The sequence below is a fragment of the Lineus longissimus genome, chromosome 18, assembly GCF_910592395.1.
Source record: "Lineus longissimus chromosome 18, tnLinLong1.2, whole genome shotgun sequence".
NCBI classification, from domain to species: domain Eukaryota; kingdom Metazoa; phylum Nemertea; class Pilidiophora; order Heteronemertea; family Lineidae; genus Lineus; species Lineus longissimus.
In genome coordinates, this window is record NC_088325.1 from 10,611,774 (window position 1) to 10,622,031 (window position 10,258).

The following is a 10,258-nucleotide window of genomic DNA, read 5'->3' on the forward strand; positions in this document are numbered from 1 at the left end:
CCCAATGGTGTCAAACACCCAAAGGAATATATTTTTAGAGTCATTTTAAAGAAGTATAGTATACCACTATCACTATCTTAAGTCTTCATATTAAAATAATTGTACATAGAAAGCGTATTTAGTGTTCATGTTTTTGACAGTACTGCATATAAGTCAGTTCATACCATCGATTGCATCTTGTGATATAACTCAATGATACGTTAAAGGGAACTGAAACCGCCAAGCCAGTTCGTATGACCTCGTTTTCATTTCCCGCGTATCGGGTGATCAGAACGAGGCATGAATGAAACATGGCGCCTAGCTGTCAATCATTGAGTGACGTCACTACTATGGAATTTACTACGAAAACTCATGAATGAAAGATCGCATGACTCACGTGATTCTCACATGATTCTCAATAATAACAAATTGAACTGCGCATGCTCGGGCACTGGGGGCGGAGCTACAAATCTGAACTCGAATAGGAAGTTGGAAGTTTGACTTTCTCGGGCGGTGAAAGTCGAAAAGTTGAATAAATCGCTCGGCGGTTCCAGTTCCCTTTAAGCAGGATACCGCGGTCGGTATACGATCGAGCCCTGTTCTTCACCCTTGTCGACTCTTCTAGGGTCAGGCCACCTCATTCTAAACCTTCCGGCGATGAACTGTACCCACGCGCCGTTCAATTTCCGACACAAAATCCACGTAAGCTGCCCCAGATGTGAACTTCCCCTTGGCCACGCAGACGAGCCTGAATGAGCGGCCCCTATGCAGCGCAGGTGTGGGTTCGTATCCAGCTCTGATGTCCAAGTGAGCGATGCCTTCTGACTCCGTGATGGTGAAATGCTCTGAGGCATGTACTTGTTCATTATGGGGATCATGATCCATAGAAGAACCGTAGACCAACTCATTGAAGTAGTTGGTCGAATAGAACTCGTATTTTGCACCTGGTTCGCTGGCGTTACATGTGAAACGGAAATCCTGAAAAAGTGAAGTGAAGCACTGCTGAAGATGTTTTCGTAGTTTCAGAAGCTTTCTCCATTGCCAACATGTCTGGGTCGGCAGCAACTACTTTGCGGACACTCTTGTCTTATGTGAAATAGACACCTCTCTTATCACGGTTAGAGCATTTTTACCTTGCTCCCGAAACGTTGTCACTAATTCAAAAACTAAAGCCACTTTTCGATTTGGCACACGGCCCTCAACTGAAATTATGACGTGTTTTTCTAGACAAGTAGCAGATAAAAGAAGTAGGTTTTTCATACCACCTACCTGGTTGAATGCGGCGTCATCCAAAGCAACCGGGGACTGATTCGGCGTGGTAACATCTATTCTCTCCACAACTATAACCTTAAAGATCTTGCGCGCAACGACGCCTCCATACGCTGCCTTGCACTTATAGAGGGCGCTCTCACCAATAGAAATCATTGGGTCGATAGCGTAATAGTTGAACTGCGAGTAACCAAGGTGTTCATTTAGATATTCTTGACCATTATAGAAGTCTGCGTCTCTGCGTATTTTCTTCCACCGACCAGTCTCTTCGGATTTTCTGTGCACTGTAATATTGGGTCTTCCAAGTGCGTGTTCACCCCAGCAAACGAAGGTCAGGGGGTAAGTTGAGTTTTTCTGGACAACAAGTGGTAATAACAGTGTCCCCTCTTCATCCTCGGTAAGTTTTCTTATCAAGCTGCTGTCTCTCTCCTCGGTGTCTATCCACACTGCTGGCCTTGGGTCCGCAGTTCTTTGCAGCGCGAATTGGCTGAAGGTCTCGATGGTAAAAGAGCTCCGAGCAGGCGCACCAATGTTGATAGTCCAGTGATACCGAGCAAGCAGGGATTCAAGACCAACGTTGCCTTCTTTCCTAGTAAGTTCAAATTTCCCAGAATATCCTCTCACACCGTCCCGATTATAACTCAGGTGTTCTCCCTTCCATGTCGTTGCAAAAACACGAGAGAAAGACCGACCTGGGTGATTATTGCGGCCATTTTTCTTTTCACTTACAACATCCGGTTGTTCGGAGAAGTTGGCGATGTGCATATCACTTGCATTCAGTTTCAATCCGACTGTGACATTAATTTTGGTCCTTCTGTTGTAAAATTCGATATTTCGCTCGGGTAGGCCTACAAGTGTTGGCAATTTCATTCCGCCCATTTCAATCCACGCGGTTAGCTTCGCAGATATTCTGACCTCATTGCAGGGGGTCTTGAAGTTAACAGACAGATGGACATCGTCGATATGATCAGGCACGTAAGACCCTTCAAAAATGCAGTATAATGCGTAGTTTTGACCCATATATATGCCCCTTGAACAGGCAGCCTCATCCTTGAAATCACTGCCGTCATCTGAAAAACAGAAGAAAATATATGGTGATGTAATACTACATGACTAGTTGGTTTGAACCAGACAAGCCTTTGAAGCATATACACTAGTATATCGTTCTTTATTGAAATCGAAAATACACACAAGATTGAACAAAGGGCTATAGCCAAAAAGACAAGCCTTTAAGCGACATAGTTAACAATGAAATGCCATAAGATGCGCAAGCTATCAGAGTTTGATTCTGAGAGATGAGATGCTATATTCCTTGTTTGTCCACGACGATTTCTTTTTATTGTCTCAGAAATTCGCTGCGTAAATATAAACTTACGAGAGTAGGGCACATAGAATACACTTGTCCGGTTCGACACGCTGTCCGTGGCGTGTTTCTTTATCCTCCAGGTGGCTCTCGGTTGATATGGACTGCCGATGTTAATCCATGCCCAGAAGTCCTTTCCAGCTTTGGGTCCTGGATACGGGCTAAGGCCAGGTCGGACTGTCCCCAGATCGATTTCACGTTGAGGATTACATTCATCACGTGCATTTGCCTAAATTGTGACAGAAAGGAATGGATAAGATAAAATGGCAGCAGGAGACAAATACAAGTTCACTACCAAATATATACATAACACGATAATAGAGAAGTTCTACTGCAGTGATCGACACGTTTTCGTGTTTTTAGTTTTTGGGTATGTGAGAATTCTGCAGGTATAATAGAAAAATCGCTCGTGGAGTGACCTACATGAGTGGCAGTATGAGAGCCCAACAAAATAAAAAACAAAAACAAAAACGTTTTAACTGTCTCCCTACTTTTTGAAGGTTATACTGATGCTGAACGAATTATTTTTGCCTATCTGCCGAATATCCATAAACACTCTAATGATAAAATATCTACTCACCGAATTTACTGCAAATGCGAGCACCAGGTACAGAAATCCTCCAAAAAATTGATCGGCAACCATTCTGATTTGAAATCTTAGCGGTCTGAACCAAAAAGTAGGTATTTGTTGTTGTTTATTATCAGTCTGCTTCTTAACGTATATACTGGTACAATGTGTATTCCATGACTAATTGGCTTACCTGTTGGCCTACTTATATATATCGTCTCATAATAGAAAGAAGAATCTAACAGAAAACCCATCAATATTTTCAGCGATTCGGTTATTTCCGCTGCCCATTTTGATCTGGTGCCCAAGTTAAGCCATTTCTATCGATTTATCGGTGGCGTTGCCTATAAAAAACCCCACAACGGACATGTTTTTTTTTGAAAAAAACGACATTGGAAAGCTCGGAAGCCGGCTCAGGTTCTGAGGTCATTTTGAGCTTATAAAAAGCTACTTTGGAGACCTTTGAAGAATTTGAAGACCTTAAACAAGGCAAACAAGAGTCGAGCTCGAGAGTTAAAAAAATGGAAATTTTACAACAGAGAGGTTAAGATTTTGATCCGAAAGCGAACCGAAAATCTGGAGAAAAAAGTCACCTCGTTCTCATTCTCGGATCAAAATCTGAACCTCTCACTGAAATCCCTCTCCATACGAAAAAAGTTCCTCTTGGCTTAAATCTATTTTGATATGATCTATACGTTGAGACGATCCCCAATGGGTTATGCAGGTTGTAACACTTACACTGCGCAGATCGTCAGGCTTGCAAGCACAGGTATTCTGGTATCCTAGGCCCAGAGCAATTGAGAGAAATTGGCTGATTTCGTGTTGCGAGTGATGAGGTCACGAAATGATGGTCTCGTGGTGCAGGATCGCCAACGTGTTCTGCTGTGATACACCCCTCAGCGTGCTTGGAATACCTAGGATACCCTCTGGTTCCATGAACATCAACTAACCGACAACTCGGCTGGGTTAACGTAGAGCATCCAATTAGCTCAACTGAAAGCTTCGTAATACCCTTACCGAGCCGCAGTCGGTATCAAAGCAATCAAAGCAATCGATGCATCATCATCAACTCATACACGACTTCTGAATGGAACATTTATTGCAGGCGCTATGCTTCACATGTACATCAGACCGAGTCTAGCTTACTGATCTACGCCGGACAACAGGAAATGAATAGGTTCATTTTCACCGCCCGAAAAAATGTAAAATGTAGGCCGAAATGTTGGTCGTGCGAAATAATCTTTGGCGTAAAGCATCTAATGACCTCAACTTACCCTTGACAAAATGTCGTAACAGTTGTACTGTATGTACTGTTATAGAAGTGATGTGATGCAATTACCATTGAAAGCAATTCTAAAGCTACAAAATCTTTTGAGAAAATAAGTTTATTTCGATTTTTGATATACTGCATCAATTCATGAATTGACTTCCAGCTTGATTTTCTGGATTTAGTTGAGGTAAAGTAGTGTCCTGGCGTCATGAGGCGAGAGCAGTGTCGGGTGACGAAGGTGACAACATCATGTACGTCAGGAAAATCGATTTTTATCTTTCTATAAGACACCATATGGTATAAAGCTTAAGAATGTAAGTAAAGTAATTCGCGTGGTGTTAGAAGGGTCTAAAGAAACAACGCTTAGTACGAAGAAACTAAGGGAGAGTTTGTAGGACCGACGAACAACACCAACTAATGCAAGTATCAATTCGTTTCTTGTACCCCCCCCCCCCCTCCTCAAGGGTAGTTAAGCTATCACCACTAATCTTTGCCGATGCTTGAGTAGTATTTATTTTTCCTTTAGTGAAAATTTGGCGAAGCTGGAAAGAATAAGGATGCTAATGTGTCGATGTCTTGTCGAACATACAGCCTTACCCAGTAAAATTAGTTCGGTTACTTTATATGACGGTGATAACTGATATATTGTTGATGGTGATGTCTTGACGAAAGAAAAAGTAGCATTGGTGAAAAAAGGGTGATGCTTGAGCCTTAAGATGTCGTTATAGGGTGATAAGGTGTCGTACCCTTGAGGAGGGGGGGGGGGGGGACAAGACACGAATTGATACTTGCATAAATTGACCCGTGACGACAAGATCCAAAACCACTGCACTGGAAATAATTCATGCAAAACATCCATTTCTTGCCATCGTATTTTTGCTGTCAGATGCAAAAGTAGTTTCACTTAAGAAGTCCTCTTCGGCCTTTTTGAGGTCTTAAATTCCCCTATCTTGGCGTAGGGTCCGACGTGGTTCCCGCCATAGAGTCACTGGGCTGGTCATCAACATTAATGAGCGCCGTAATGAATAGATTCAAAACAACTAAAGCATTGGAAATGAACCCAATGGAATTTGTGCAAAACATCCATTTTTTGAATATGTCTCTGTGTACCTCCCTCTTTGCCTCAGCCCGCGGATCGTCTTGGGTGATTTTTAGAAATCCTTTGTCTAATTCCTTTTTCTTCTGGATGGCTCTTTTAGCTGTCGCCTGTAATGAAAATGAAATGTTTTAATGATACTTTGATTGATCGGTTTTGGTTTAATGACAAGAGATGGCGTATTTCTACTGACTGCGATGCAAGGGGCACACTAACGTAATGGGTGTCTCTGTACTTACCAACCAGAGTATAATCCCCTTCAGAGTAAGTTGTAATGCGATTGATAGTGAAGTCAGCGTAACAAGCAGCACCCACACCGAGAACACATATTTATTCTTCGAGTAGGCTAACTGCCTTAGCTGGGATACATTGGATGTTAAGAGTGCCAGCGTCACATATCTGAAAGCAAATAGTACACATTATGATTTCAGTCTAAGTCTAAGTCATTTTCATAAATAACAAGCGCCACTGAGTGATGTGTAAAATTGGCCAGAGTTCTAAGCGCGAAATTAGGCAGTCCGGTTCACTGCTTTGATCGCCCACGGTGAGGCTACTTGCTGCAATATTCGGTGGACCAACTGATGCACCAGCTTACCTGGAAAAATCCGCATATGAGGAGACCATTTGCGATGATGTTAAAGTTCACGCGACTGTACTTACAGTGTATTTTTGTTTTCATCCTCTGCTCCCGTAAGTTTGTCTTGATCTAAGGTCAGATCATCGCTGTCTGTAAAGATGGCACGATCCCTCTTCGATGCGCCGGAAACCTCCGCTTCTGCCTTACTCATTTTTCCAATATATGTTGTTTTAGATTAAAATGAAGTCTGTTGAAGATCTCTTTTCATATAAATTTTCGTTCCGGGATAGGGTGCGCTAAAGATCCGATGTGCGTTATTAATTTGGACCATATCCTGTGAATCTCTCTGCTTAATCCGTGAGCCTCGGTACTCCAATTGATCAGTTAATTTCAAGTAAATGAAATAGTGCACCCGTGAATGCTAACGTCCAATGACCCTTCCTGACAAAATGTGTTGCAATATTCTCTCCTCTGCCAGCATGTCTTGATTATAAACCAATATGGAATATGCTGCTGAACAAACACAGCTGTTGTTATTAAAGGGACCAGTTGGACGGGGCGAGGAATATAGACGACCAGGAGGGTAATACTTCTGTTCGCCACTATGCGCCGACACACGTAGCTTCACACGAAAGCTGATGATTTTCGCAAGTGTTGCGAGGCGGTAATTGCATGCGGGATGAAGATCTTCCTTATTCATCATTTAGCCCTGAAATCCTGGTACAATGTTAATGCAAGTGACCGTGAAATTAGCTATGTCACCTGCAGTGAAATTGCCCATAATGATGATGGCGGAACAATACCTACACCGGGGAATGATACTTCGCGCGATGCACAGGCCTGTCTGCGGAAAAGTAAACATTTTTGAAAGTGTCAATAAAACATTTTTCATATGAATTTAAAAATCTTTTTATGTCAGGTCAAGGACAAATTCAATGATTTCGGAGACTTCTTGGGCACCAAAGGATGTCGGTCGATTTACAAATGCCAAGTTTTCCTAAGGAATGGGTCGTTCGCAGTCTTCCTACCTTGGGGGCGCCTTCGAGGCATCAGTGCCTCGAGACGAAATACTCGTAAAATATGCAAGTTCTCTAAAATGCTTAGAACAACAGTGAAAGGAAAACATGTTGTTGTAGGCTAATATGCGCTTATAAAAGAGAACGCTTTTTAATTCGGAATTTCAATTCAGCTGGTGGTTTGATAATCTAAGTTCTTAATAGAGGATTAAGAATAAATCTAAATATCGAAGAGATAGTAGGCCTTCATGGACTGTGTGATAGACGAAGCGTTAGTGGGAAAGTTCCAATGGAAATGAAGGTCCTCTACTTAATTTCTGTACTTACAGTTTACTTCCAAGAAGGTGAGCTTGTCGTGGTCATCATCTGTTTCAGTTCAGTTGTGTTCCTTGTAACAGGGAATTATGGAATGATGGGATGGGGTGGTAGCGAAGGAATGTATTGGAAAATGGAAATGAATTGTAGGAAAGTATAGCAAAGAGGAGAAGGAGCGAATGGAAAGTAAGTGCATGGCAATGAAGGGTAGGCGATGTCGGAAAATAAAGAAAAGTGGAGAAGGGCGATTATTATAAATTATGTTAAAGTGGGAAAGTAGGTGTAAAGGTGGGAAACTATAGGAAAGAGGGGGAAGTGGTCGAATGAAAATATAGGAAAATGGGAAGGAATGGTAGGAAAGTATAGGAAATTGGGAAACGGGTGAAATAAAAGAAGGGAAGGACTGGTAGGAAAAAGGAAAGAGGGGAAAGGGTGTTTGGAAAAGAATAGAGGGGACGGGCGTCATGAGTTCATGTTCCTTCTACCAATTTCAAAATTTGATTCTATTATTCGGAAATATTCAATTCTTTTAGACGAATAGAGCACTTGAACCTTCGAAATGACCGGTTCATTTTGCCGAGAGTCATCCACATTTCATCAAATGCCCCCGGTAGCCATAAACCTGGAGAAGAACTCTAGGTCAAAGAATCTGCTTTATATTTGCTAGGTCTGTGTGACTACCCCCACACGAAATGCGAATCTAAAGCAGGAGAATACCAGACGTGCTTCTCCGAAACATCATGCTGTTATAATAAATACAACTCGCACTCGACGTGCTGCGGACTGAGGGGAACGGCGGTGACCACATGTCCCACTCTCGTTTCGTCCACGCTCTACTGCTACGGAACATACTCCTACTGCTGTGCATCAAATACTGAGTATTATGGACCTGGACTCTTTTATTCCTGCTGTGACTATTGCGCTAAGTTTGGATGCGGCATCCATTCGCCAATAAGGCAAGTATAAATGACTAAAACAGTAAAAATGATTATTTTATGTTTTTGAAAGATAGATAGGATAGGGAAAAAATATCATTGAATTCTTTAGTGGATTGAGAGGGTCTTGAAGTCTGAAACTCAAATGCTCAGTGGTGCGATTCCAGTTTAATTCGGACGATACGCAATGGCTGAAAATCGTTGGTCGCCGCGTTGGTAGGGGTGGACGGGAACTCCAGGAAACGATGATCAGTACTGATCATTTGGCCGTGTCTCGAACCTATTCATATACTAAGAAAGAATCACAGAATCCTGTGAAAGGTCCTATGTCATAAACTGATTATATATATAGAGCGTAGAGGACCCCACAGAAAATACTGCGATACTCGGCCAAGCCCTTATTCTTAGCCACCGGAATTCCCGAACGGTTCCGAGATGAATTCGAAGATGGCCTCAAGTGGGTCCACTCAGAAATAAAGGTTTTTGAGCTTCTGAAACACGTCAAATTCTTTAGCGACCAACCCAAATATGCACCCGTAGAGGTTTCCCAGCAAAGTGGGTGTTTTCTAACAAAAAAACTCTCCGGAGTGGATATTTGTGTTGGTCGAAAAGCCATTAAAAGTCTAGGGAACATCGACCCTCCACGCCGCGCGAATGGAGGAGACTGGTGAAAGTGTCTAAACCGTGTTGTTGTGTAGTGTGTAGACATCGGAGAAGTGGAGGCTCTGGATATATCACTGGCCCTTCTCCCTCCAACAAGGCCACCAGCGCCCTCCGTGTCATGGCTCCTGTCTTCAGTTGTGTGGCCAACTGTCTACGGGTCCCTCGCAGGTGACACTTGGTACCGTCTCATCTCTCTGTCCCCCTCTCCAGCATCCTGTCTAGAGAACATGTAGACCTCGAGTCTAGCTCTAAGCCATTCAAGCTTTCTCAGAAGCTGAAAAAGCTTTATTTCTAAGAGTGTAGTGCTCCTGATAATCAGTTTATCTTCTGCTTCAGCAAACTAGCCGGCGGCATCATTGGCGGGATCGTGTGTTTGATTCTCGTCATCATCATCCCCGTAGCGATGTGTTGGTCAGCACCTTGGAAACTTAGAAAGATCCAACCAAGTAGGTAGAACCTTTCTCCGATCAAAAGTGGGTTACCAAGTCAGGCGCCTGCACTGCGGCTTGAAAACCAAATTTTAGATAGAACCAAGGGCCAACGCAAAGCTGCGAGGGCCCTTCGTCTCTGCGGATGTGCCTTCTGAACTTGATTATCCTACCGATATTGACTGTGTTTGGCGAACAACGTGGTGGAGTTGTTTCCGAATGGAGAGTGACAATATTTTGCTTTCTTTCAGTGAAGATGAGAAATACGCAAATCGATCAAGTTCACCGACAGCCACCATCCCGCGATCGTGGTTCGGACGAAGCCCAGAATCCCGGGAAGCCATTTGCTGGTGCTCCATAAGGATTTTCGAAGTAGCCGTCGTTATTGGGCACCCAAATCCACCCTGTTTACAAAGAGCCACGCGCGTTCACTTGAGGATAAGAGCTAAATAGCCCCCACAGCCCCCACGACTACCCCCATTGTCAACATACGTGTGTTGTCAGTGGGGTGTAGTAGTGGGTTGGGGTGGTGTTAGTCAGTCGAGGAAAGTCACGATTCTGGCGAAGTGAGCATCTTCAGTTACAACGAACTTCGAAAGTTGACTTTGTTTGACTGCGGCGTTTTCTGCGTCAAGTCACAGAAATCTGAGTGTCTATTTATCGTGAAATGGTCTGTAGTCTTCCCAAGGAAGCGCCCGCAGCGGGAACGCTCTAGTGAAGTAAGGCCCTTGTGCCTACCATGCTTTATTCTTACAAAGTATTTTTATTGTTTTTTTTGT

The 10,258-nt window shown here is 43.2% G+C and overlaps 2 protein-coding genes across 3 annotated transcripts; one reads left to right on the forward strand and one right to left on the reverse strand.

Annotated features, from left to right (window-relative positions):
* Positions 1-28: 28 nt before the first annotated feature.
* LOC135502296 (uncharacterized) lies at positions 29-3,315 on the reverse strand. The gene is made up of 4 exons (XM_064795007.1): positions 3,192-3,315; positions 2,624-2,840; positions 1,249-2,318; positions 29-957 (listed from the first exon to the last, which is right to left on the reverse strand). The coding sequence occupies exons 1-4, from the start codon at positions 3,252-3,254 to the stop codon at positions 622-624; spliced, it is 1,686 nt and encodes a 561-aa protein (XP_064651077.1). The 5' UTR covers positions 3,255-3,315; the 3' UTR covers positions 29-621.
* Positions 3,316-7,364: 4,049 nt separating this feature from the next.
* LOC135502297 (uncharacterized) lies at positions 7,365-10,258 on the forward strand. Of its 2 annotated transcripts, none has more exons than XM_064795008.1 (4): positions 7,365-7,482; positions 8,121-8,409; positions 9,388-9,497; positions 9,731-10,258. In XM_064795008.1, exons 1-4 carry the CDS (start codon positions 7,428-7,430, stop codon positions 9,838-9,840), a joined length of 564 nt encoding a protein of 187 aa, XP_064651078.1. In that variant the 5' UTR covers positions 7,365-7,427; the 3' UTR covers positions 9,841-10,258. The 2 variants fall into 2 exon arrangements, with proteins under 2 accessions (XP_064651078.1, XP_064651079.1); XM_064795009.1 differs by lacking the exon at positions 7,365-7,482 and adding an exon at positions 7,557-7,639.

Coding starts and splice junctions, on each gene's coding strand:
- LOC135502297 (XM_064795008.1), top strand. CDS start 7,428: ATGGAAATGAAGGTCCTCTACTTAATTTCTGTACTTACAGTTTACTTC. Junction 7,483..8,120: donor TACAGTTTACTTCCAAGAAG/GTGAGCTTGTCG, acceptor TATATTTGCTAG/GTCTGTGTGACTACCCCCAC. Junction 9,498..9,730: donor ACTTAGAAAGATCCAACCAA/GTAGGTAGAACC, acceptor GCTTTCTTTCAG/TGAAGATGAGAAATACGCAA.
- LOC135502296 (XM_064795007.1), bottom strand. CDS start 3,254: ATGGTTGCCGATCAATTTTTTGGAGGATTTCTGTACCTGGTGCTCGCA. Junction 2,841..3,191: donor TCGCATTTGCAGTAAATTCG/GTGAGTAGATAT, acceptor GTCACAATTTAG/GCAAATGCACGTGATGAATG. Junction 958..1,248: donor ATGACGCCGCATTCAACCAG/GTAGGTGGTATG, acceptor TCACTTTTTCAG/GATTTCCGTTTCACATGTAA.